Source organism: Mauremys reevesii, linkage group 4 (genome assembly GCF_016161935.1).
Source record: "Mauremys reevesii isolate NIE-2019 linkage group 4, ASM1616193v1, whole genome shotgun sequence".
NCBI classification, from domain to species: domain Eukaryota; kingdom Metazoa; phylum Chordata; order Testudines; family Geoemydidae; genus Mauremys; species Mauremys reevesii.
The window spans coordinates 123,324,249-123,351,417 of NC_052626.1; the positions used below are offsets into that span (position 1 = coordinate 123,324,249).

At 56.0% G+C, this 27,169-nt stretch overlaps 1 protein-coding gene across 1 annotated transcript in view; it reads left to right on the plus strand.

Moving 5' to 3' along the window:
* LOC120405294 (receptor-type tyrosine-protein phosphatase V-like) overlaps window positions 1-26,496 on the plus strand; it is a 70,726-nt gene extending 44,230 nt beyond the window's left edge. The window contains exons 22-40 of the mRNA XM_039538803.1: window positions 325-392; window positions 1,170-1,296; window positions 1,618-1,665; window positions 2,848-2,941; window positions 6,063-6,153; window positions 8,848-8,924; window positions 10,351-10,485; window positions 11,101-11,223; window positions 12,090-12,250; window positions 12,753-12,888; window positions 13,806-13,885; window positions 14,408-14,495; window positions 16,255-16,345; window positions 16,814-16,890; window positions 17,360-17,494; window positions 19,102-19,224; window positions 20,003-20,160; window positions 20,726-20,861; window positions 24,812-26,496. Of these exons, the coding sequence (XP_039394737.1) occupies window positions 325-392; window positions 1,170-1,296; window positions 1,618-1,665; window positions 2,848-2,941; window positions 6,063-6,153; window positions 8,848-8,924; window positions 10,351-10,485; window positions 11,101-11,223; window positions 12,090-12,250; window positions 12,753-12,888; window positions 13,806-13,885; window positions 14,408-14,495; window positions 16,255-16,345; window positions 16,814-16,890; window positions 17,360-17,494; window positions 19,102-19,224; window positions 20,003-20,160; window positions 20,726-20,861; window positions 24,812-24,871 (2,008 nt within the window). The 3' untranslated portion in view covers window positions 24,872-26,496. The remainder of the gene's footprint in view (window positions 1-324; window positions 393-1,169; window positions 1,297-1,617; window positions 1,666-2,847; window positions 2,942-6,062; window positions 6,154-8,847; window positions 8,925-10,350; window positions 10,486-11,100; window positions 11,224-12,089; window positions 12,251-12,752; window positions 12,889-13,805; window positions 13,886-14,407; window positions 14,496-16,254; window positions 16,346-16,813; window positions 16,891-17,359; window positions 17,495-19,101; window positions 19,225-20,002; window positions 20,161-20,725; window positions 20,862-24,811) is intronic.
* The last annotated feature ends 673 nt before the right edge of the window (window positions 26,497-27,169 follow it).

The following is a 27,169-nucleotide window of genomic DNA, read 5'->3' on the forward strand; positions in this document are numbered from 1 at the left end:
AGGTGGCTGCACTGGGCGGTGCTCCGAGGAAAAGGCTGGGAAATGTACGAATGTCCGGAAACCTTCTCCATCCACCCACATTTCAAAATTCCCTGTAGGAAAATCAGACTTTCCCAAGGGGAAAATATCACAAACCAGCTCCTGTGTTGCCTTCCTGGCACCCATCTCCCCAGCTGGCCCAGACAAGCACCATCTCATTGCTGGTTTCCATTTTCCCAGCACCACGTTCTTTCTGTATGAGGCTGGAAATCCAGTGGCAGGGTCAGGCCAATCCTGTTTCCTCTGAGTGGCTAGGACTAACCTCTGGTCTTGGCTTTACCATAGGTTCAGCATTGCTGCTTTCACCAAATACGACCCGGTGGATCCTTCTGTGTCCTTCACGGCGTTTTCAGGTAAGGCCGTTCCTCATGCTGCTTCAGCAGTGGTGTTACTCGCTATCCCCTCTAGCTGTCTCTGCTAGGGGAGTTCCTTAATTGCTGCTAATGGAGGGGCAGAAAATCTCAGAAAGGAGTCTCATAAGTGTAGATTACATTTAATAATAATACCTAGTGCTTGCTTGTCATCCGTGGATCTCAAAGCGCTTCACAGCCTTTACTGTATTGAGCCTCACACCCTGTTGTAAGGCAAGGCAGGGCAGGGCAAGCAACCCCATTATACACATGGGAAACTGAGGCATGGAGCAGCTGAGATAGGGGTTCTCAAACTGGGAGTTGGGACCCCTCAGGGGGTCATGAGGTTGTTACCTGGGGGGGGGGTCGCAAGCTGTCAGCCTTCACCCCAAATCCTGCTTTGCCTCCAGCATTTATAGTGGTGTTAATTATATTTAAAAAGTGTTTTTAATTTATTAGGGGGGTCACACTCAGAGGCTTGCTATGTGAAAGGGGTCACCAGTACAAAAGTTTTTGAACCACTGAGCTAAGGGATTTGCCCAAGTCTGCACAGAAAGTCAGTGGCAGGGCCAGGACTTGCATTCAGGTCTGCCAAGTCTTCAGTTAGTGCCCTAACCACTTGGTCCTCCTTCCCCGGTGAGCCCAATGTCTGGCGATCCTGGCTGCGAAGACGGGTGGGTGACTCGCAGCAGGAGTGTCTGGGTCAGTTTGTGGAGCCCGGCAGGATCTTTTGGAATGCACAGTATACATGCAAAGAATCCCCATGGTCTTTGCCTTCAGCAGCTGGAGCTGGCGCAGACCCCAGTCCTGTTACCGTGCCAGTCGTGGCTGGGATTGTTGCGGGCTTTCTCCTGACACTTGGCGCGATTTTCGGATGGGTCTACTGGAAGCGGGTCCGATCGAAAAGGTAAGGGAGGCCCGTCTCCCAAGGGATGAGATCCAGGGTGGGCCTGGGAAGTGGTAGGAAAAGCTGCTGAGAACGAAGACAATGCGATTGGTGTTAACCGAACAAGGAGCTGACCAGATGTATATCAAAAGGGGTGGGCAGGTCCAGCATAGCAAGTGTGAGCTGTTGGGTGTGATGAATCCACTGAAAAGTTCCCCGAGTCATGTGTGTAAGCGGGAGGGAGCCCTGCCCTCTCACAGACCCTCCTGCTGCTAAACAGGGCGCTTGGCCCCAGCCTCAGTGCTGCCAGGACGGGTGACATCCCCTGTGCTTTCCTTTCAGAACCAAGAAGAGTAACTTATCGCAAGAAATGACCACGTATAGCTTGAGGTGAGTATGCTGCTCCCAAAGCTGGGTGTCTGGGACTCAGGGTGTCTCCTTGCCTACCCACATGCTAGCGCTCCACGATAGGCCACAAAGGGAGCGTGGGAAAGAGGAGACTAAGGGGGATATGATAGAGGTATATAAAATCATGAGTGATGTGGAGAAAGTGGATTAGGAAAAGTTATTTACTTATTCCCATAATACAAGAACTAGGGGTCACCAAATGAAATTAATTGGCAGCAGGTTTAAAACAAATAAAAGGAAGTTCTTCTTCACACAGCGCACAGTCAACCTGTGGAACTCCTTACCTGAGGAGGTTGTGAAGGCTAGGACTTTAACAGTGTTTAAAAGAGAACTGGATAAATTCATGGTTGTTAAGTCCATTAATGGCTCTTAGCCAGGATGGGGTAAGGAATGGTGTCCCTAGCCTCTGTTCGTCAGAGGATGGAGATGGATGGCAGGAGAGAGATCACTTGGATCATTGCCTGTTAGGTTCACTCCTTCAGGGGCACCTGGCATTGGCCACTGTCAGTAGACAGATACTGGGCTAGATGGACCTTTGGTCTGATCCGATACAGCCGTTCTTATGTTCTCATAGTGTAGGCTGCTCCAGAACCCGGGCCCCTGCCAATCTGGTCCATTGGGTCTCTTTTTAAAGTGCCAGCAAGTGCCACGCTGCTCACTTGCTAACCCTTCATTATCTAAGTCACTGGTAGCTGTACTGCCAAGCCCCAGCCGCCTCTGGGCAGATTCCCGTGTTGCCAAGTTCCGTCACAGCCTTCATCGCCCTGAAATGCATCCAGTGCTTAGTAACCAGTGCGCTAACACAGAACGAAGGCCAGGCCCCTCCATGGACTGGGGACTCTGCACTACTCCTTGGGTGAAAAGAGAATCCCCATTAGCTGGGAGTGCAAACGTCCATACCGGCCTGCAGCCTAGGGGCTGGGAGGAACCCCTCTCACAGGAGGTGGGACAGGCTGACTGCCACCGTTCTGTGGACGTCCCAGTGCGAGATGGCACAGGGGACCGAGGTGTCACAGGTCATTAGGTTTGGGGTTCAGAGATTCTAAGGCCAGATCATCTGGGCTGACCTCCTGCATAACCCAGGCCATAGGACTCCCTCGAAATAATTCCTCTCCAGGGTGGCGTTTTCTCCCATCGCCAAGGGCACAATTTTATCTCCTGCAGAAATGTCCACCGGCTGATCCCCATCCAGAGCTTCAAGCAGTATTACGAGGCGAAGACAGCAAACGCCAACCACGGCTTCTTCCAGGACTTTGAAGTGAGTGTCGCATGCAAGGAGAGCGTGCTCCTGGGGACGCTGGCAGTGTAGACGCACCGGCAGTGTCACGTGGACGTTGGGGAAATCACCAAGCTGTTTAGCATTTGTCAGGGCCGCCCGGTGGGGGGGGGGGCAAATGGGGCAATTTGCCCCAGGCCCCGGGCTCCGCAGGGGTCCACAAGAGAACGTATGAGGCTCCCGGCCTGACCCCGACCCCGTCCCTCTCCTGGAGCCTCAGCACATCCAGGAGCTTCCCTGAACAGCTGCAGCGTGTCTCCCGCGGGGCCTGAGCTCCGCCCTGCTCAGAGCCGCATGGTAAGGGTGCGGGGCTGGGAACTCAGGCCCCGCTGGAGCTCGCAGCCCCGCCCCCTTACCACGAGGCTCTGAGAGGGGAGGAGCTCAGGCCCCGCCGGAGACACGCTGCACCGCTATTCAGGGACGCTGTTGGATGCGACGCACTGAGGCTCCGGGAGAGGCGGGAGCCGGAGGTAAGAGGCCGGGGCCAGGGGGGTTGGATAAGGGGCAGGGAGTCCCGGGGACAGTCAAGGGACAGGGAGGGGCAGAGGTTGGGGCGGTCAGGGGACAGGGAATGGGAGGGCTGGATTGTGGGTGTTCGGGGTCTGTCAGAATTCAGCGGGGGGGTGGATAGGGGTTGGGGCAGTCAGGGGACAGGGAGCAGGGGTGGGGTCCCGGGGTGGGGGTGGTGGGGTCTCTGGGGGATGGTGAGGGGGCAAGGAGCAGGATGGGTCAGGGATTCTGAGGGGGGTGGGCAGTTGGGGGGCAGGAAGTGGGTGGGGGTCAGATAGGGGGCAGGGCCAGGCTGTTTGGGATGCACAGCCTTCCCTACCCTAAAGCTCATTCAGCAGTTTGAGGCTTGCAGAAGAGTCAAGCTGTTAGCTTTTCCATTAGGGCTACCATCCCTTTCACTTCTCAAATGCCAAATTAGAGTCTATATTTAATTTCAGTGCCATAGGGAGATTCATGTCAGGGGAGGGTAGTTTCATTTAAAATTAGCCACTGGGGGAGGGATCACATGAGAAGAGCAATATCCTATACCACCTACCTCCTTCCCAACCCTACCAAGGGAGACACCCCCCCACCCCCGCATTCCCTGAGGCTTCAGAGGGGTTAATTCAGTGGTTCTCAAACTTTTGTCCTGGTGACCCCTTTCACACAGCAAACCTCTGAGTGCGACACCCCGCCATCCCCTTATAAATGGAAAACACTTTTTTTATATATTTAACACTATTATAAATGCTGGAGGCAAAGCGGAGTTTGAGGTGGAGGCTGATAGCTCGCGACCCCCAGTAATAATCTCGTGACCCCCTGAGGGGTCCCAACCCCCAGTTTGAGAACCCCTGGGTTAATTTAATTTTAGCACCCTGTGTCCATTCACATGCATGTGCTATTTTGAGCATTTCAGTTTTCACAACATAGGCTCATCCCAGATTCTGGAACAAACTCAAATGCTCAGTTCGTGGAGTATGTACATGAGCTATACTAAAGACAAACCCACAGTAACCATCTCCAGTTTGTGAGGGACCTCATGGAGCCAGTCTCTAGGAAACAGATAAATGCATGGAGGTTAAGTCCATTAAAGGCTATTAGCCAGGATGGGTAAGGAATGGTGTCCATAGCCTCTGTTTGTCAGAGGGTGGAGATGGATGGCAGGAGAGAGATCACTTGATCATTACCTGTTAGGTTTACTCTCTCTGGGGCACTTGGGATTGGCCATTGTTGGTAGACAGGATACTGGGCTGGATGGACCTTTGGTTTGACCCAGTATGGCCATTCTTATGTTCTAAGCTAAATGAACCCAAAGTTATGGAGACAGATATGAGTCAAGGAAGCCAGCAGAGTATCAGGAACCTGGAAAAATCTCTGACTGGCTGGGCTCAGGCGTTTGGTCACAAGCTGAGGTGGTTCAAAAGTTTTGGATTTTTTTTAAGCAGAATTTTTTTTATTGTTTCTTTAAACAATCAAACACAGCAAGCAGCAAATATTTGGCCACACACTTCTGAAACCCCAAATCATATTCAGTTTTGGCAGACTAATTTCACCTTTTCAATTAAAAAAAAAACACAACAAATTTTGAAGGAAAGCAGACATTGTCCGTGATTTTTTTCTGCTTTTTAAAAACCCCTAGTTTTTGATCCAAAAAAAGTTTTGACTGAAAATATTTGTCCAACCCTTTTAATGAGCTTTATGCCTTTTAGCACTAGCTGATGCTGAGAACCAGTGATACCTTGTAAAGAAGTTTTCCTAAAACTGGGTTTGTGCCGAGATGCGGAGGGTTTATTTTTCCCAGGGCCACCCGTGGCGGGGGAGCAAGTGGGGCAATTTGCCTGGGCCCTGCAAGGGCCCTCACGAGAATATAGTATTGCAATTTTTTTATGGAAGGGGACCCCAAAATTGCTTTGCCTCAGGCCCCCTGAATCCTCTGGGTGGCCCTGGTGTTCGTTGGGTACAATTGCACATCAAAGGGGGTGGGGAGGGGACGTAGCAGGAAAAGCAGCTAAGTCTACACTGCAAATGGAGGTCTGATTGTAGCGTGGCTTGGCATGCCCGCCCCAGCTCTGTTCTAGCTAGTGTAGGTAACAACAGTAGTGAAGGCGTGGTGGCCCGGGCTGGCAACCGGAGAACAAGCCTGCTGGGGAGTGTGGGTGTACACTTGGGTCAGCAGCCCGTGTGGCCACGTCTACACTGCCGCTGTTACCGGTGCCACCTCCATTGCCCCCGAGTCTGGCGCACAAAGTCACAGGTGCTGGGCCACTTTTACAGGAAGGTCTGACTAAGGCTGCCCTCTGGAGTCCCAGGAGCCGGGGGATTTGCTGCTGAACTCTCCTGAGTGGGTCTTTGGCCTAGTTCTCCTCTGCCCCTCCCGGGCTGTACCCTGGGGGGTCTTCATCAGGCTGCTCCTGATCCATGTCGCTGTGAAAGCCAAATGTGGCCCCAGGAGCCCAAACAATCTCTGCCTCTCAAAACGCCATGGAGACCCATTGGCTGTGTGTGGCAAGCTGGGGCTGCGGAGACTTTTGCTGGGGGGCCTCCCGGCTGGCCCTCCCCACCCCAGCCCATCTGTCCCAAAGAGGCTCACTGGGTTTCTCCTTGTGCCCTGCAGGAGCTGAAGGAGGTAGGGAAGGAGCAGCCTAAGGTGGAAGCGGAATGTCCAGCTAACGTGTCCAAGAACAGATACCCCCACGTGCTGCCCTGTAAGTTCAGGGGCCCAGCCCCTATGTCTCCCTCCCTCCCCGTCTGCCCTTCCCTGGCACCTTCCATCCCAGGATCTTGGGGGGACACTAGCCAAGCCCCCACCTCAGAGGCACGGGGGTTATCATCTCCTTGCCACACCCAGGGACACCAAAGGCACAGAAAGCTTCAGGAGCCATTTCCAGAGTGGCCAAATGTGGGAGGCAGCATGGCCTATTGGATAAAGCAGGATCATGTCATCTCCCATGCCTCAGTTTCCCCATCTGTAAATTGGGGATAATGGTGGTGAGTGGTGCTGGTGAAAAGGTGCTATATAAAAGATAGGGTTTATAATTTTGGGTGCCAGGTTGAGACACCCAGGACCTGGTTTTCAGAGGTGTTGAGCCCCTACAGATCCCTTTGGTTTGCTGGAGCTCTGGGTGCTCAGCCTCTCTGAGAATCAGGCCTGGTTACGGCGTCTCTGGTGGGGTACCCACAATCACTGATCCCACAGTTATTCCCGAGGTGGCCTGGTGAGACAGGGCAGGGCTAGGTCTCCCATCCCATCTCAGATCTCACTGATGCTTTTAACTTGAATGGCCCCCTTTCTTAGTCCCCTCCTCCTTCCAGTGATCCCCAAGTTTTGACCACGGCATAAGGCACAGAACAGCAGGGGCAGTGGAGTTGTCATTTGCCAGCAGGGGGAGCTGCAAGCAACAGGGGGCTGCTCCCTGACCCCATCTAGCCTTCCATCACTTGTGTTGTCCCTGTACTATTCCTGGGGGCGGAGCTCAGGGCAGACTCCCACCCCAGCCCTTTGAGGCATACTACCCCATGGGAGGCTGAGAAGACCTCCAGGCCAGGGCCAACTCCCATCTCACCTTGTGTCCATGTCATTAACACTGACACACACACAGCCCAGTGTGCCGGAGGAGAGAGGGGTGTTGTGAAATTTCTCGGGGTGCCCAGGACTGAGAGTCTCCTTGTTACCCCCAGCTTCCAGTATGAGGGAGTCTTGTTTGGACTTAACCGGGTGTAAGCTCCCTAGCACCACCCAAGCCCTCTCCTCTGGGCTCTGCCAACCCTGACTGCCTGGCAGGTTAACAGGTGCACTCCAGTCTCCGGGCCCCTTTGAAACATTCCCCTGTAGTGCCCAGCCCTTATCTACTGAACATTCATAGACTCACCAGGTCTGCTGTCCCCAAGGGAACAGTGCACATGCCAGCTTCTGTGATTCAGTGCAGGATCAGCACCTGGCTCAATATCACAGCACTGAGATACACTGCTAGTGCAAACAAGGATACGTGTATTACCAAAGACTCAAGAGTCAAGGGATAGTTAGTAACGATAAGGGAAACAAAAGGTGACATATAAAACAAAATCATCACTCGCTTTCTAGCGACTAAATTTAATTAACAGACTCACCTCCTGTCTGATGAAGTGTCTCACCCAAAGCCATCTGCAAGCATCTTCGATCCAGGCTGGTTGTGATCCCGTTTTCATGAATGTAAACATGCTGCCCATTTACGTCCTAGGGGCAGGATGATGGGGTCTTTGTTCCCCAAAAATAGTCTAGCGAACCTTTGAAGTGTATCTCCAGATAAGGTTCTCTTCCCCTGCTGTGTTTCTCTACCTGTTAGTTGCTTTCTGACATTCAGGCAATCCTTCATCTGCGTTCAGCTTAGACAGGGGATGGTGGACCCATTGTGAATGAGACAATACTTAATGTACATTTCAACAGAGGGGCAGGAGACTAAACATCCCTTGTCTGACAGGATGCCTGGGTCTCCACCTCTGCTGTGATACAGACTCTAGAAACATATGTGCAGTAGACGTACATAAATCCTTATCTAGTATCTGGGCATACATTTCACAGCATTAACAATGACCAGTGTGACCCTGGGTTTCATTTAAATCCTTACATGACCAGACGGTCCATAGCAGAATCAGGACAGTCCAGGAGCCCCCTTGCCAGTGGACACTGAGAGGTTCTTGGGTCTCAGGTGCACAGAGCTGGGAGAGGCTGGGTCAGGCCAGGAGCTCTTCCCGAGTTCGTTGGGCACTGCTGAGTGCACCGCCCCACACTGGCTCCGTTGCTTCTACAGCTGAACATTACACATGAGCCCACTTCCCCCATGAGTCTGAGACCCAGCAACCCCTGGGGCGTACCCTTTCAGACCCATGAACCAGAACGGCCCCATGGAGGTACTCCTCCTCTCTGTCTTGCTGGCCATGATTTGCCTCTTGAAAGGTGTGATGGCCCCTCCCCAGCATCTCAGCAGCACTGGCCATCTCACACTAGGCACGGAGCAGGTGTCCGAGGATGCTGCCTGGAGCATGATGGACAGGAAAGAGGTGGGGCTGGCCCCAGGACCCTAGCCTGGGCCAGCCCTCTCCCTTGCTGCTGTGACCTGCGATGTTCTCCAAAATACAGATAAGCTTTGAAGGACAGGCCAAGGGACCTTGGTGGGAAGGGCCTAACCCAACCCACAGGCCTGGCAGACCCTCCTGGGTAGAGCAAGGGGTGTAGGCCAAAGGGGCCTGGGATTGCTTCCTGCCTGCCACAAGGGTTCCGACCTCCTTGTGCCCAGCTGGAAAAGAAGAAGGACCCAAGAAGGCAGCAGAGCATGCTACCCCTGAGCCAGGCTCCCCGGGGGACTGGGGTCTGGCTCGGCGAGGTGCAGCGCAGGGAGTGATCATTGTTTGGTTTCTTGCAGACGACCACTCAAGAGTCAGGCTGAGCCTGCTGGGGGAGGAGCCCCACTCTGACTACATCAACGCCAACTACATCCCTGTGAGTGCCTGCTTGCCTCCCCCACCACAGCCCCCTGGGAACTCTCACACACAAGGGGAGCATAGCTGGAACATGCAGGGGGCTCGGTCACAAGAGGATCTTGGTCCCATTAACATCTGGGGCTGGCTGGCAGATGGCACTGGAGCTGGCGCAGGTGGAAAGTGTTGGAGATGGGGGACTGTGAAGTGTGTGATCATGTGTGTGGCCCCCGCGTTTGTGCATGGGGGCGTGGTCACAGCTGCTGCTCTGCCAGTTGAGGATACTCTCACTCGCAGCCTCTCTGGATGCACGGCCTGATCTGTCTGTCTCCTCTTTCTCCTCCTAATCTGTACCGCTGCACTTGACTGATGCTGGACCTGGCCCCCCAGCCCCCATCCAGGGGACTGCCCCAGGTAACGGAGGGGGGCACCCAGCATGCCCGGGAGCGTGTGGGCCCATGTATGCGTGTTGCATGCATGTGTCAAAGGCAGTAAACAGGAATGGCCAGACTGGATCAGAACCAGGGTCCATAGTCATCTCTTCTCTCCAATGGCAGCCACAGCAGCTGCTTTAGAGGCAGGTGCAAGGACCCCATGAGTCTGGGGTCAGATGCTTCTCCTCGCAGGGTCACACTGGGAGGTTCGAGGGGGGTTCAGGAGTATAATTTCTCTCATGACAGTGAGGGGGAAACACTCTTCCAGGGCATCCTATAATAACCCCCAGCTGCCATCTGCTGCCCAGGGAGTGTGCCAATCCTGGCACCAATGCTGAGGTCAATGGGCACCTGGCCCTCTCCTGGAGAGACTCAGCAGGTCATAGAATCATAGACTTTAAGGTCAGAAGGGACCATTATGATCATCTAGTCTGACCTACACAACGCAGGCCACAGAATCTCACCCACCCACTCCTGTATCAAACCTGTGTCTGAGCCATTGAAGTCCTCAAATCATAGTTTAAAGACTTCAAGGTGCAGAGAATCTTCCAGCAAGTGACCCGTGACCCATGCCCCACGCTGCAGAGGAAGGCGAAAAACCCCCCAGGGCTTCTGCCAATCTGCCCTGGAGGAAAATTCCTTCCTGACCCTAAATATGGCAATCAGCTAAACCCAGCCAGACACCCAGGAAAGAATTATCTGTACTAACTCAGATCCCACCCCACCTAACATCCCATCACAGGCCATTGGGCATATTTACCGCTAATAGTCAAAGACTAATTAATTTCCAAAATTAGGCTATCCCATCATACCATCCCCTCCATAAACTTATCAAGCTTAGTCTTGAAGCCAGATATGTCTTTTGCCTGCATACTCCCTTTGGAAGGCTGTTCCAGAACTTCACTCCTCTGATGGTTAGAAACCTTCGTCTAATTTCAAGTCTACTCATCCCCAAATCCGGGATCTCACAGCCTCTGGCCCGAGCTGACTCTGGCTGTCTGGTCTCTGCCCCAGGGCTACGCCTCCCCACAGGAGTTCATCGTCACCCAGGGGCCACTGAAGAAAACCATTGAGGATTTCTGGAGGCTGGTGTGGGAGCAAAGCGTCTGCAACATCATCATGCTGACAGTGGGCATGGAGAACGGACGGGTAGGGCTGGTGCCGGGCGCGCGCTGCTGGTGCGAGGAGGGGCCTTCCCCACAGCCAGATGCAAATGCGGCTTCATTCATGCAGCCGTGCTGGGCCCAGCAACGTAATAGCGAGAGGCCTGGAGGGCAGGGTGAAGGGGCAGTGGCAGTGCTGGATGTGTGGGCACCCGGCCAGGCGACGTCTGTCTCCATTAGGTATTTCTAGAGTGCCCATTACCTAATATCTAGGTGCAGACAATAACTTAACTGTGAGACGAGCACTGTGCATGGGCACTAATGAACCCACACAGCTCTTCGGCATGGAGGATGCTGGCCCTGGCCCCATCCTACCAAAGAGGAAACTGAGGCACCGTGAGGGGAAATGAGCTGCCCAAAGACACGCAGTGGGGAGCAGATGCCAAACCACTAGCCCATGCTGCATTTGCCTCCGTGCCCAGGTTCTGCTCCCCCCGTGGAAGACGAGATGTGGCCCAAAGCCCCAGCCTGGAGTTGGAGCATGCTGAGCTGGGGAGTTTCAGCCAGGCCCATCTCTCCAGTGGCTGCTGCTGTCTTGTGTGGGCACCAGTCTCTCTCCCTGTGCTGGTTTCCCTGTCCCCACGCCCTGCCTTGCCTCCAGGTGCTGTGTGATCACTACTGGCCCTCAGAGTTGTCTCCGGTCTCCTACGGACACATCCGCGTGGACCTGCTCTCCCAGAGCAGCGCTGACGAGTGGACCACGCGCACGTTCAAGCTCTGGCACGTAAGTGAGCAGCTGAGAGGAGCCCAGTGCAGGCCCCTGCTGAGGGCACTGCCGTGGGGGCGTCTCACTGGGGGAGGTGTCCTGGGGGCGGCTGCCCTTGCGCCTCTGGCCAGCTGGGTCCCAACGAGGCCAGTGAAATGGGTTGTTCCACACCGGGACTCACCTTGAGGATTGTCAATAACCCACAGCTACCAGGGCAGGCAGCACATGGGTTCCTGGCATTTCATCCCCCTCCCATTCACCATCACTCCCACCCTGCTTCCCCATTCCCATCCTGGGGTGCTGTGCATGGACCAAGGTTGTTTGTTTCCAGATGCTAAATCGCCTTGAAGGCAGCACTGTGCTGATGCATGTGCTCCATGCCCCCACCAGCTGGTATCCAGGCCGCCTCCCACGCGGCTTCCCCAGGACAGACCTTGCTGCAGGGCAGCGTGTTGGCAGAGCCACATGGTGCAGCCTGCCCAGGCAGTCGCATGCTGTGGAGATGGCCGCAGGACAGGGCCCTGAACAGAACAGAGCGGGGCCTGGCTCTGGCCAGGAGCGTCAGTCACCTGATCTCTCAGACGTCAGTGTCTCGTCCATGCTGTGTTTGCTCAGTGCTGATGTAATCAATGCCCAGGGCTGGCCGGGGAGTGTCTGGGAATCCTGGAGACCCAGGGTCCAGGTCTGGCTGAGGGTCTCCGGGATGCAGCCCCAGCGTCACTCTCTCCAGGTTCTGGTAGCTGATTCCGGCCCCTGGAGGTAACTCAGGGAGCTGTAGTGGACAGACCCTGGGCTCCAGAAATGCCTGGGAACATTCCCCGTAAATAGCCCCACTGAGACTCTGGCTTCACCGAGCGCTAACGCTGAGTCACCGTCTGTGACAGGAGGACCTACGGGAGGAGAGACATGTGACCCACCTGCACTACACGGCGTGGCCTGACCACGGCATTCCTGAGTCCACAGCTTCCCTGATGGCCTTCCTGGACCTGGCCCGTGGGCACATGCAGAAGGCCAAGGGTTCTGGGCCAACGCTGGTGCACTGCAGGTGAGGCCCTGCCAAGTGGAGGCTGCTGGAGAAGGGGTGTCTTTCCCTGAGATGGGAGATGATCTGGGAGATTGGGTCCCTCCTTGTATGTGGGGGCTGGAGCAACGAGAGCCCTGGGGATGGCCCAGTCTGGAGAGGCAGCTCCCAGCTGATGGTGAGTGAGGGGCACTGCCCCTTCTCTATCCACTTGAGCACTGGAGACTATGGAGATGCTTCCCCACCTTCCAGTGCAGCTCTGGGGCTATCTCCCAAGCCCCATGACCTCCCCGCAGGACAGCTCCTGGGCCCCACAACCCCCATAGCTCCCCCCACACCCTGGGACAGCTCCTCAGCCCCACAACCCCACAGTTCCTCCAGGACAGGAGTCCGTGCTGCAGGCTGATGGCCATCTCCTCCCACCCCAACCCACTGAGTCTGGTGCCTGCCTGCTGTGGGGCAGTGGAACCTTAGGGCTGGAGGGAGACCTGCCCATTTTAACCCCTTGCTGTCTGTGCTGTTGCAGTGCGGGGGTGGGCCGCAGTGGCACCTTCATCGCCTTGGACCGGCTGCTGCAGCAGCTGAAGCAGGAGAAGGTGGTGGACGTGTTCAATACCATTTACACCATGCGGATGAGCCGCTACTCGATGATTCAGACGCTGGTGAGGCCCTGGGCCTTTTCCCTTCGACCCTGCTGCCAAATCAGCAGAGCTGGGAGGGAGCCCAGAGCTCGGCTAGCCCTCTCACCCCTCTGCACAACAGCCAGCTCCTGATATCCCAGAGCTGTTCCCCGCCGGCCGCAGGATGGTGCTGCCTGGGCCCCTGCCCATGTCCCGAGCAGGGCTCAGATGTGCCCCTGTTACAGCCGCCCTCCCCTGCCGTCTCCCAGCAGCCGTGTGCCCGGCCAGACCTCCAGCAGGAACACATGGCTCTTCGAAGCCAAGGGCCTTCCCGGAATTCAGTGTGAGCAGGCCAGGAGCGCCAGTCTGGGGGAGCATCGTAGCCACCAGCACCCAGGGACAGGATGATCTGGGGAGGCCCGGGTGGTAGCTAGCGGGGCGGGGACGGGGGCGTAATCAAAAGCAGAGTGGCCTGAGCCTATCCCAAAACAATTCGGCAGGCCCCAGGTGTGAGTGGCTCCACGCTGCCCATGCACATCCCGGGGAGCGACAAGCTGCACAGAGCGCCCGTGAGTTGCAGCCCGGAGGTCAGCTGATCCCAGTCACTGGACCCTCGCAGCACACCCGGACATGCAGCCACAGCAGGAGGCAGGGACAAGCTGCCGAGGGCTGATCATGGCCGGCAGGAGCCTCCTTAGAAAGGCTGCCTGTGGGCGCTGGGTAACCGGGAGGGGATCCCCCGGAGCATGGTGAAAACGCCGGCCAAAGAGGGAGACTGACTTATCCAAGCCACCCCAGCAAGGCAGCGGCAGGGCTGGCCAGGGCTCCTGACACATTGCCCAAGGCCGTGCTCTGCCCAGTAGGCAGTGCTGCCCTTCGCCCCAGCGTGGCCCCACTCTGTGTGGTGCCGTGGTTCGGGTGGGCTCGCTCTGCACTGACCACCTGCCCTTGCCTTCCAGGGCCAGTATGTTTTCCTGCACAGCTGCATTCTGGAGAAGATCACAGAGGAGCTGCTCTTGGGCCAGTCTGGGACGGAGATGTAAGCCACCGAGCCCACCTAGCCCATCCCAAACATGTGGGCAGTTGGGTTCACAGCCTCAGACTCCGATCCAGTCCCAGGCCTGGGCTTTGGCTCCAGGCAATAGGGACTCTGAAATCCCAGCAAGATGGCCTGTTCCCTGCCCTGAGGCAGGGCCAAAGTCTGGCCTCAGTCCTTTCCTTCCAAGGTGGGGAGCCCCACACCCCTCCGTAGCACGATTCCTGAGCTGATACTGCAGGGGCCTAACGCTTCCTGGGCAGCCTCTGTGGGGCTCACCCCCCCCCCCCAAGGCAGTGAGCTCTGCTACTGGGTTTCCCACCCTCAGCAGAGATGTACCCCCCAGGCCAGCAGGCCAGCCTTGGGATGCCCTCTCTAGCTGGCCGGTGGCTGGCTGCTCCCATGGAACTAGCAGGGTCAGGCCAGGGAGGGGGATCACCCTGTTGACCGAGTGGCCTGGCTCTTTGGGAGATGTGGGTGCACAGGGGTTTATTAACCCTCCACCTCCACCCCTTGTTTTCCCAGCTCCTGCCCGATCCCTCTCAAAAGCTTCCTGCAGCACCATGCGCAGAAATCGGCCAAGTCCAATGCGGGCTTCCTGCGGGAGTACGAGGTAGGAGTGCCCGGAGCAGCACCCTGCTGGAGAGCACAGACGCCAGCTCCCCGCTAGGGGCGAAGGGAGCGTTAGCGGCTGGGCCAGACACACAAGCACACACACACCCCACGACCAGCTCCTGCTCAGTCAAGCGCCCACCAGATCTGACTGGTGTGGAGATGGCTGGCACTGGGGGCACCAGTTGCCATGGCAATGCTGCCAGGCCTGGGACATCCCCCCAGCTGGAGGTTGGCCAGTGCTGCTTCCTTCCTGATCCCCCTGCAGAGCAGACACAGCCGGGACATCCAGCCCTCCCTGAGACTCCCCACAGGATCCACACAGGAAATCGGGGGTGGGGGGCAGGGAGAGGTGCTACACTCCTCGGGCATCCCCCATGACTGCTGCACCAAATCTCCCAGCCAAGCAAACCTAGCAGGCACATGCTGCACAGCTTGGCAGCAGTCCCAATGGGGAAACTGAGGCACAGGGCTGGCTCCCTGAGCTGGGGTGCAGATGAAAACTCGCCCTGGGAGCTCTGCCATTTGGGCTGGATTCACCCCCTGCTGTCTTCCGGGGCAGGGCATCTGTGACAATGCGGTTCTGGCGGGACCCAACTGAGAGTGCCAATTCAGGACCACTTGCTCAAACAGGGCAGTCACAGCCCTATGCTGGGGTTTTTCCACCTCTAAGGCAAACCAAACCAGCCAGACAAGAAGGACTTCGGTTTCACCCCACTGGCTAACCACAAGTCACACGAGCAATTTCCTTAGACACTCCAGTCTCCCAGTATCACCACCAGTGCCACCCGTCCTGGGGATGAATGGTTATGAAAACCAACACCCCAATAAAAGAAAAAGGTTCTCTCGATTCCAAAGAATCAAGCCCCAGACCCAGGTCAATATACACATCAGATCTTACCCACAAATCACGCTGTTGTCAATCCTTTAGAATCTAAAATCTAAAGGTTTATTCGTAAAGAGAAAAAGGTAGAGATGAGAGCTAGAATTGGTTAAATGGAATCAATTACATACAGTAATGGCAAAGTTCTTAGTTCAGGCTTGTAGCAGTGATGGCATAAACTGCAGATTCAAATCAAGTCTCTGGAGAACACCCCCCCGCTGGGATGGGTCATCAGTCCCTTGTGTAGAGCTTCAGCATGTAGCAAAGTCCCTCCAGAGGTAGAAGCAGGATTGAAGACAAGATGGAGATGAGGCATCAGCCTTATATAGGCTTTTCCAGGTGTAAGAACCTCTTTGTCCTTACTGTGGAAAATTACAGCAAAATGGAGTCTGGAGTCACATGGGCCAGTCCCTGCATACTTTGCTGAGTCACAAGGTGTGTCTGCCTTCTCTCCATGGGTCAATTGTGTAGCTGATGGTCCTTAATGGGCCATCAAGCAGGCTAGGCAGAGCTAACACCAACTTGTCTGGGATGTTTCCCAGAAGCATAGCATAAGTTTGAAGTACAGACAGTACAGAGCCAATACTTATAACTTCAACTACAAAATGACACATACATACAGACAGCATAATCATAACCAGCAACCCATAACCTGGTCTTAGACACTTTATATGACCCCCTTTACATAAGATTTGGTGCCACTACAGGACCCTGGTTGCAAACCATACCCCCTGCTGTCTTCCGGGGCAGGGCATCCCACAGGAACCATCCGCCCAGTCCCTGCGCGCTCCCACCACCCCCATCGCCCTGGCAGGGCATAGCCGGTAAAGGCCCTGATCTCTCCCCCTCCCTCCCTCTCTCTTGTTCCCTGTGGCAGATCCTCCTAGAGGTTGCGAAGGACAAAGCCAGCTCTGCAGCGCCATCTGCAGGGGTCCAGGAGAGCCGCCCTGGCAACAGCATCCTCCCATGTAAGTGCCACTGATGCCTCTCTATCCCCAGAGCTGGCACCAGCTCTGTGTGTGGGGTGCGGGGGGGTGGACAGCAGCAGGGCTGGACTTGCAGCCTCAGGATCAGGGGAGCTTGTCGAAATGGGGCCCTCTCTAGCATCTCCAGGCTTATCTCCTCCCCCCAGCCTTGTGGCAGAGTTCCCAAGGCAAGACCTGGCCACAGATGAAGTGTGCATGGAACTGAATGGACTGGAGCTGGAATGGGGTTATGTGCAGGCAGAGGGCACGCGCCCTGGGCTGAGAGTAAGGGGAGAGGGATTGAGGGAGAGACCCAGTGCAGGAGTGACAGGCCTTATGCAGCTATGGCCCAGGCTGGCAGGGAGTCTGGCCGGAGCCAGAAGGCTGGTCTCCTCGGATGGGACTGGGTGTGCTGAGCTGGGCCAGGCGGAACCAGCTCCCCCAGTCCCTCATGCTTGGCCTGTTTGACAGATGATCGCTCCAGAGTGAAATTTTCGCCGCTGGAACAAGGCCCCTTCTCAGATCTCAGCCAGACCTGGCTCCTCCCGGTGAGTTGCCCCACCCTGATCCCCTGGGAAGCGAACTCCCTCACCTCCCCGCCTGGCCCCTCGGCCCTCTACCCACCCTGATCCCCTGGGGAGCAGAACTCCCCGCCTCCCTCCGGTGCGCCAAGGCTCCCTGCCCGCATGGGGAGCAGCACTTGCCTGTCTGTGGCCTGTTCCTCCATAGCCATCCTCCTCCCACTGCGCTTGTTGCTGCCATGAGCACTGACCCGGGCACTCCTGGTGAAGGAATCACTGTGTAGAGCTGAACTCCGACTGTCCCCTTTGCTCTGGCTCAGTCCCTGTCCCGGGCCCTCTCCCTGCTTGGCTGTCTAACCCTTTCTCTCCTCTCTTTGCTTCCAAAGCTTTTCCTGCCCTCTGGCTCTGCTCCCTTGGCTGTCCTAAGGCAGGGAGCCCATGCTCTCTTCTGCCCCCTCCTTGGGGCAGGTGAGTAAGACTCTGGTTCTTCACACAGGGCTGCAATTCAACCAGGGACTATCTGGCCATGCAAGGACCTGACAAGGTGACCATGGAGGAATTCTGGCGCTTGGTGTGGGACCATGGCGTCCACACCATAGTCACCCTGCTGCCATGCCAGGAGAAGGGCCAGGTAAGGTGCAGGTGCTGCACGGTTAGCAAGAGAGCTGGGGTGGGGGTCTCTTTAGATGAGGTGATGGCTACAGCCGGTTGAAAAAATGGAGGGTTTTCTACAGACAACCTCAATTTTTTCTGGCAGAAATTTGAATACTGAAAAATTTTGGCCAAACCCTGAAATATTTCAATTTGGAAATGCGTCTGCCATGGTGCCTATTGGGAGCTGTAGTTTGTCTGCCTCGTGTCTCCATTCTCCTGCATGGACCGGGCCCCCTGGTCAGACTACATCTCCCATGATGCACCACAATATCCCCTAGTACCACGGCAGCATTTCCAAGTGGAAAGAGTTTGGGTTTCAGGTGTTCCGTTGTCGACAAACCAGCGGAGGTGCCCACAGGGGCAGGCACGCCGAGGGAAAAGCTGGTCAAATATCCATTTTTCCATCAAAAAGCAGTTTTGACAGAAAATTTCCCACCACCTTTGCTACCACCATGCAGTCTGAGGAGGAGGGTGCCCATGCAGGAGCCTGGCACTGCTCTTCCCACTGGCCTGCTGAGTCTGGCATCATGGGAATCTCATTGTTCTGCTCTCTGCCAATGGGGAAGAACCATGCTGACCCCCAGGGTAAATGGGCTGGAGCTACCTTGGGTGTGGCTTGTGATACTGCCCTGGTAGGTGCTGGCCAAGAGGGGTGGGGGCTCCTTGAACCTCCCTCCCCAAGCCATGCTGCATTTCCTGCGTGGTCTCTATGGTACTGTGCTGTCACACACACAGGTTTGTCCCACCTGCCTCTGCCACCGTTTCCTGAAGCTTTGGGCCAGACTTGGAAACTCTGTGTGTGGAGCAGTCTGTGGTCCAGGTTAGGACCCTGCTTCCCTGATGTGCATGGGGGATGCCTGGCTCCATGGCACCACAGGGGCCATGTGCATTATTGTGGGGGCAGCTTGCTCCCTCCCCTCCCCAATCCTTTGTAACATTTGAGGTAAAAGCCAAAATGAGTCCCAACTCTGGAAGCAGTAAATGGCCCGCGTGGTCCCCTGGGGAGATAGACACCAGCTGTTTAATTGGGCAGCAGCTAGAGAAGCCAGATAGAGACCTCTGGTTTTACATGGAACAGCAGTCCAGGATAGATCTCTCTCCATTGATCTCTGCTCCTGAGGAGGGAGAGCCGCCATCCAAGGCCTCAGCTGCTGCCCCTCGCTCTGGGCTCTCAAAGGCAACTTCCCAGAAGGCGAAAGAACATGAGGAATTTGCATAAAACCCAGAAGGTCACAGTCACCCTTCACTCCTCATGCTGGAGGTCCAGCCCCCAGAGACTACAAGCCCCAGCATGCCATGCAGCCTGAGGGCACAGCTATGGTGGAGCATTGCACGCTGGGACCTGTAGTCCCATTGGGCTGCTGCACTGTTTTAAAGGTGAAGGTGGCTGCAATCAGCAATGATCTTTCTATCATACCAGTGGGCTGTCAGCTTCCGGGAGGACGGCCACATGGCCCTTTGCTGGGCAGTGTCACCCTGATGCCAGCTGTGCCCTTGGCCCAGCACCTGTGAGCAATGCCAAGTGGGGGCTGAACCGAAATGTGGCCACCAGGAGCTTGATGCACCAGTTGCTGTTGTTCTCAGGTTCTGAGCGAGGCATGTTGGCCCCTGGAGGGCAGCCCAATCTACACAGAGATGTTGACCATCCAGCGGGGCCCGGAGAAGCATGTCTCAGGATGGAGGTGCATTCAGCTCAAACTGAAACACGTATGTGCCTCTGAGGGCCAGGGAGGTGGTTTTTCGAGCCCCGGGAGCTCCCCCCAGTCCCTGGGGGGGACTCATTCCCATTCCCAGACCATGCTGGAGTCCCAGTCCGGGACTGGAATGACCCAGAGGCTGCAGCCAGGACAGAAGGGTATTGGTGGAGTGGGGTGGGTTATGGGCCTGGAACAGCAGAGGAGCAGTACGACAGGAATGCTGAGGGGCATCAGCAGAGCTGGTGGGGAGCCCAGGTCCGGGACTGTCCATGGATCAGGTGCAGTAGGGGCACGGGCAGGGTCAGTGCAGGCTTACCCCAACCTGGCCCCTCCCTGCTGATATACCTCAGCCCTGCCCTTCAAGGCACCACCTGCAGACGTTTCCAGCTTTGGTGGCCCGTTGCCTTCTTGAGAGCCAGTGTGGGGGTGGTCTGGGAGACATGGGCCCCTGGGACCTTGACTGAGAACTGCTAACTCATCACACAGATGCCACTGGATGCAGTGTGAGGGCTGGAGCAGAGCCACTGACTTAGGGAGAACAGCTCTGCCTTTAACACCACTTTCCCCCTGTCCCTTTGTCTGCTACCACTGCAGCACCCCCTCGCTGGGCACTAGACAGACCCAGCATAGACGGACCGGGTGATGGAGCACTACAGGACCCAATGCATCACTATGGGCCAGAGGCTAGGAAGCAGGGCTCTCCCTACTCCCCAGGTGGCCAGGCCTGTCCTGTCATACGCACATGCTCCCTTCTTCCATAACCATAGCAGCTCTCTCTGTCCTGCCAGGAGAAGAAAGTGAAGGAGAGGCAGGTGCAGCGATTCCTGTACCCTCTGTGGGGATGCCAGCAGCAGCCAGATGTCCAGCTGCTGGTGGAGTTCCTCGCCGCAGTTAGACGGTGCATGCCACACAGAAAGCGAGCCGGCCCGCTGCTCCTGCACTGCAGGTACGGTCACGTGACTCCCTCTTCCATGTCCTCGTGAGTCCCCAGGGCCAGAACCCCCTGGACTAACATCCCTGTGGGAGAGCCAACTGCAGGGCTGGGCCAGTCACGAGGCAGCCTGGGGCTGACCAAATGACCCGGCAGTTCTCCCCTGCTGGTCTCCAGGGAGACCTGAGGTCCCTCCAGGGCCAGACTGGGGCTCGGTTGCTGACAGCCAGTGTATGTGGCCCCATCGAGGGAGCCAGCGTGGGGCTGTGAGATGCCGGGGCTGGCCAGAGAGCCTGGTTCGGGACGCAGTCTCAGATATCCAGTCATCAACGCCCAGCATGCTCAGATGTCCTGGTTTCCTTAGTGCTCATTCAGAGGCCAGGCCAGCTTCCCGGCCCTGCCCAGGCACGGTCTCTGTAAATGTCCCTCTCTGCAGGGGGTCCGTGCCCTGCCCTGCTGGGAAATGGGCTCCATAATTATCCAGGCCTTGCCCCTCTTCTATATCTGTGCCTGTGCCGTGGGTTGCATGGTGGGTGGCAGAAGGGTTGATGGTTCTCCCTCTATTGGCTGCCCCTTCCAGCAGTGGCATTGGCCAGATGGGGATGCTGATAGCCCTGGATTGTCTGCTGCACCAGATGAAAGCAGAGCGGAGTGTGGACGTCTATGGAGTCACCCTCAGGCTGATGAGAAGCTGCTGCCTCATGACCCCGACACCGGTAGGTGGCGAGGAGGGAGGGCGTTGGAGCCAGGTGTGCCCTGGGGAAGCAACGGCCAGGTGCAGAACAGAGGCCTGGAGCCGGGTGCAATAAGGGAGAGCTTCTCAGAACAGACCCAGGGACCCTTGAATTCTCTGTCAGCCTCCTCTCTACTTAGGCAGCTTCTACCCATCCAGCCTTGGCCCCGACTGAGCTCGCCAAGGCAGGTATCCTGCTCCGAGCCCGACACGCAACGTGGTTCTTAGCCTGGGCTGTGTGCCCCTCTCTCCGTGCCCTGCCAGGAGACATTCGGGGGGCAGGGGAGCAGCTCATGGCAGGGGGTCACTCCATCTGCCCCAAGCCCAGCAGGGAGCTCAGGGGAAGGACTCTGAGGCCCAGATCCTCAATGGCATTTAGGCACCTAATCCCACTGATTGCAATGGGAGTTAGGCACCTAAAAACTTCAGAGGATCAGGGTAAATGCCTTCGATGTTAAGGTTAAAGCCAGCAGCTTCCACTCAGCCCAGACCCAGGAAACAACCAGGCAGAGCTGAAAATGAAACCCTCACAGTCCTAGCCCCCTGCTCGCCCTTCTATCCTGGACAGCCAGGGCATGGACCCCTAGTTTGTTCCCATGTGGGCAAATCCCCTGCCGCCTCCCCCTCAGGATCTGGGCACTGAAAACCACAGGCCCTGGTACACTTGGGTACTGGACGTCTCCTTGGTTGTCCTGTGTCACCTTCTCTTATAGATAGGTTCTTACACCGCGCTCATTACAGCAGTGTCTGAGGGTCTGGCTGCACTGTGGCCAGGAACGTGCATCCCAGCCCGGGTGGACAGACACGCGCTAACACAGGTGCTGGCTCGGGCTTGCCGCCTGAGTCCGTAGCTATCGAGTCAGGTGGGTTTGCGCTTGGGTGGCTAGACCAAGTCACTGCCAGCACCGTGTCCATGCTGCTATTTTTAGTGCGGTAGCTCAGAGCTAGCATGCGTCTGTCGCTCCCAGCTGCAGTGTAGACATACCCTGAGTGCCTATCTGAGCCTTCCCCACCTGCGCCCTGTAGCCAGGGCACCGACGGGAGACACCCAGCTCGCCCGAAGGTCAGGGTGAGGAGCCCAGAGGGCCATCAGAGGCACCTCTGCCCGCATTCCAATGGCAGATTGAGTCGAGGCTGCATTCGGAGCGGCGCAAACACATCGCACCACTAGATGGTACTGTGACACCAGCCTCAGGATGCCAATCCCAGCATTTCACCCTGCACAGGCTGGGCTTGGCCACAGCCTGAGCCGAGCTCTGGTTCCACAGACGTGCTTTTGGACAGGGGTTTGAAGTTAATTCGTTTATTTTGCAGAAGGCTTTAGGGACGAGCTCCCTCACATTCCCGATCCCACTGATAATCAGAATCCTTCTGTGATGTCCCTGCTGCCAAGCACCCTGCAAACAGCCAGTCGGTTCATGAATTAATCCGAGCCCCATGGGCCCTGGGAGCTGGAGGAGAGCTCACACACGGGGTTCTCTTATATACACACCCCCTGCCCCTCCCACCCACTGCCCAGCTGGGCAAGGAAAGGGCCAGTAGGACCTGAGCCCGCCAGACCACACATGGGGGTGGAAGCACAGGGCTCACCTGTGGCTGTGGATCTAGTCCAGGCTGCTCTTATGTTGCATGGTTCCCTGGGTGAAACTGTAACTTTGGTGCCACCATGGCCAAGCTGCAGTTGAACTGTGAGGTGGTCAGTTCTCCCGGAGGCCAATAACCAACAGGAAAGCCTGAGTGACACTTCCTGCTACACATCCCCACTCCAGATCCCGCAAAGGGTCTCTCCATGTCTGAATCACTTGTATTTACTCCCCCAGGCGCATCATTAGACCGGAACCCAGCCCCATTAGCTGTTCTGCAGTGTGGCCTGACTTTGATACAGATTCATCCCAAGGAGAGTATCCAAACACCAGCAGGGCCTGCGCGGGGTAGTTAATGGTACTGGGTTCTGAAATTCCCTGTATCCCAGGAATTCAGGCATGGAATTTACCATCTTTGAAAAGGGGAACAAAGAGGACGCAGGGAATTATGGACCAGTTAGCCTAACTTTGGTTCCTGGAAAGATACTGGAACAAATGATTAAACAATCAGTTTGTAAGCACCTATGGGATAACAGAGTTATAAGGAACGGCCAGTGTAGATTTGTCAAGAACAAATCATGACAAACCAACCTAATTTCCTTCTTTGACAGGATTACTGACCTAGTGGATGTGGGGAAGCAATAGATGTGAGATCTTGATTTTACTAAGGTTTTTGACACAGTCCCACTTGACAGATAACTGGCTCTGTGGATGAGGGGAAAGCAGTGGACGTGTTATTCCTTGACTTTAGCAAAGCTTTTGATACGGTCTCCCACAGTATTCTTGCCAGCAAGTTAAAGAAGTATGGGCTGTATGATTGGACTATAAGGTGGATAGAAAGCGGGCTAGATCGTCGGGTTCAGCGGGTAGTGATCAATGGCTCCATGTCTAGCTGGCAGCTGGTATCAAGCAGAGTGCCCCAAGGGTCGGTCCTGGGGCTGGTTCTGTTCAATATCTTCATTAATGATCTGGAGGATGGCGTGGACTGCACCCTCAGCAAGTTTGCAGATGACACTAAACTGGGAGGAGTGGTTGATACGCTGGAGGGTAGGGCTAGGATACAGAGGGACCTAGACACATTAGAGGATTGGGCCAAAAGAAACCTGATGAGGTTCAACAAGGACTAGTGCAGAGCCCTGCACTTAGGATGAAAGAATCCCATGCATCGCTACAGGCTGGGGACCAAGCAGCTAGGCAGCAGTTCTGCAGAAAAGGACCTAGGGGTTACAGTGGACAAGAAGCTGGATATGAGTCGACAGTGTGCCCTTGTTGCCAAGAAGGCTAACGGCACTTTGGGCTGTAAAAGTAGGGGCATTGCCAGCAAATCGAGGGATGTGAGCATTCCCCTCTATTCAGCATTGGTGAGGCCTCATCTGGAGTACTGTGTCCAGTTTTGGGCCCCACACTACAAGAAGGATGTGGAAAAATTGGAAAGAGTCCAGCAGAGGGCAACAAAAATGATTAGGGGGCTGGAGCACATGACTTATAAGGCGAGGCTGAGGAAACTGGGATTGTTTAGTCTGCAGAAGGGAAGAATGAGGGGGGATTTGATAGCTGCTTTCAACTACCTGAAAGGGGGTTCCAAAGAGGATGGATCTAGACTGTTCTCAGTGATACCAGATAACAGAACAAGGAGTAATGGTCTCAAGTTGCAGTGGGGGAGGTTTAGGCTGGATGTTAGGAAAAACTTTTTCACTAGGAGGGTGGTGAAGCACTGAAATGGGTTACCTAGGGAGGTGGTGGAATCTCCTTCCTTAGAGGTTTTTAAGGTCAGGCTTGACAAAGCCCTGGCTGGGATGATGTAGTTGATGTTGGTCCTGCTTTGAGCAGGGGGTTGGACTAGATGACCTCCTGAGGTCCCTTCCAACCCTGATACTCTATGATTCTATGACAGTCTCATAAGCAAACTAGAGAAATGTGGCATAAGATGGGTGCAAACTGATGGAAAGACCGTGCTCAAAGAGTGGTTATCAATGGTTTGCAGTCCAGCTGGAAAGGGGTATCTAGTGGGGTCCGTCCTAGGTCTGGTATTACTCAATATTTTCATTAATGACTTGAACAGGCTCCCAAGGGAGGCTGTGGAATCCCCGTCACTGGAGGTTTTTAAGAGCAGGCTGGACACACACCTGTCAAGGTGGTCCAGGTCCTTCCACAGTACAGGGGGCTGGACTTGGTGACCTCTTGAGGTCCCATCCCGTTTCTATGACCTGGTGATATTAAATGGGGTGACTGCGGAACCACAGTGTCATGACAGTCAGTGGGCTTGACTGGTGTCTCTGAGGCAGGGTCAAGCCCCCCTGGCCTAGAATTACTGTCTGAATACCTCTCTCTGTCTCCTGCCTCCCTTCAGGATCAGTACGTGTTCTTGTACACGTGCATCCGGGACATCCTCACCCAGAGACAGCCCTAGGAAGAGCACAGCAGCTCCTGCCCCCGAGAGAGCCTGGCACTGGGGGCAGGCTGAGGAGAGCGCATCACATGGCTGTTTGCACAAACCCGACTGAAGATCCCTCCGGAGAGAAGGGGACCCACCTGGGGCAGAGGCACCAGTCAGCTCCCCAACCCTTGAGGGCAGCACAGATGAGGAGCTAAGGCTGGGTTAGCCTGCATCAGTGGTTCAGAAGCTTGGACTCTCCTGGTCTCTTCTCCCAGGACGCGATGGGAGAGCCTATTGCACATGCATTGTCTGCACCAGCCTCCCCCAGCGAGCGCCCTTCTGCAGCCCACAGTGCTGGAGCCCACTGAGCCTGCAAGCACCCAGTGCGGGGCACAGGAACCTGTCCAGGATTCAAAGCATTAAGCGGGGCTGCATCCCTGCTGCCCGGGATTCCTGGGACTCTGGAAAGTCTATGAATCCAGTTGCCGTTGCACTTGCTCTGGGATCCTGCCAGCCTCCGTCCTGCCCTCCCTCCCCTGCTGAGTACAGGACAGAATACATGGGGCGCCCTTCCTACCGTGCCTGGCTCAGAGCCGGCACATCCTACTGAGCAGGCTGCTGGGTGATGCTTATTTCCATCCAGCAGGAGGGCTGGGAGGCCCAGGCGCTATGCACTGCTTCTCAGAGTGTCGAACGGACGCTCCGGGTGTGCTAGTGCCTTTGGGAGACTCTGTGACCCAGGGTGGAGGACCAAGGGGAACAGGGGTGTCTCTCAGTAAATGGATCACCAAGCAATGTGTATGAACAATAGAGAAAACAGCCCTAGAAGCCAGTGTCCTCTAACGAACGGTAGGTTTTACCGCACACCCTGGCCTGGCCTGTGACCTTCCAGCCAGCTGGACTGGAGGGCACCATCCCCAAAGAGCAGCCATGCACACCTGCCGGGAGCACGCCGTTTGGCTGGCTTCCAAGCGCTGCCCCTTCGTGCCGGCTGTCCCATCGCAGTCAGAGCCCAACAGCTCGGCCCCGAGAGCTGAGTCCCAACCGCTAGAGCAGCAGATCTCTGCAGACCCTCAGGACAACCCTTCACATGGGACTCTCGCCTCTCCTAGCTGGGAGAACAGGGGCAGGACTCCTTCCTCCCAACAGCATCATGTCACCCCGCATTTATGCAGAGCCCGTGAGCAGGGGCCAAGGCATGACAGCAAAACCAGGAATAACAATCAAATGAGAAGATTCTTGCCGGCCAGTCACTCTCCATATAACCCTGTCTCTAAGGCCTGCCAGTTTATGTGGGGGAAAAACATTATCCACTAATTTGGCCTCAGCACACTGCTACCCTCTACCGGGAAAGCATGTGTATCAGCCATGTCCTCCAGTGGTTGCGCTAGAGGAGCTGTCTCTTCATCCCACTGAGACGTGGGGTTACATCAACATACCACCCCCGCAACGGGACCTTAACTCTGGCCCCTGGAGCTGGCGATACCCCCACGGAGTGCCAGTATCGGGGGGGTGCCATAGGAAATAGGAAGAACGATGGAGAGGTTTGTCTTGATTCCAATTTGCAGCGTGGACCTGCACACACTCAGCTGCATTCGCTGGGGCTGGCACCACCGGGCAACCTGACCTGAGCGTAAATGAAGTTTTTGGACAGTACATTTGCCTGTTTTTTTTTGTTGTTGTTTTTATTTTAACCCTCAGCACGTCCTCGTCCCACAGCCCAGCTGCCCGTCCACTGCCTCTGGCTCCTTGGCAGTGACAAAGCCAGCCCCAGCAGGCACTGGCTCAGTGTTATCGCTGTCACTGCCCTGTGTCCTCTCCTTGTGTCCTGTCTCTGCTGTGCTCCCCAGCCCTCTGCCCTACGGAGGAGTGGGCATCAGCGGGGGCCCCACAGGCTGAGCTGCTGGGCAGTGCAGGGAGTCAGTGGGGGCATGTTTTGAAAGGGGGTATAGCTATAAGGGAGGATTTGGGGGCAGAGCTAAAACCTCCTTTGACCCCCCTCCCTGGCCCCACTGCAGTGTGCTGACCTCCCCTTTCCCCTAGGAGCAGCAGCACCATGAGTCTAGAGCCCTTCCCCATGGCTGGAGGCAGCAAGGGGAATGAGGGGAGCAGGGGAGGGAAGGATGCCCCTTCCTTGGCCTGGTGGAGTAGCCATGGGGGGAATGGGGGTATCTGTAGGGGAGGGAGGAGGGGATAGATGGCACCACTCCTCTCCCCCCCCGCCGCCCTCCTGTATGTCATTGCAGGGGAAGGTGCCCAGCTCCCCCCTCCACCATGGTTCTGCTTCTGAGATACAGAGAATAAAGGTCTCTTTGAGGATAATCCCTTATC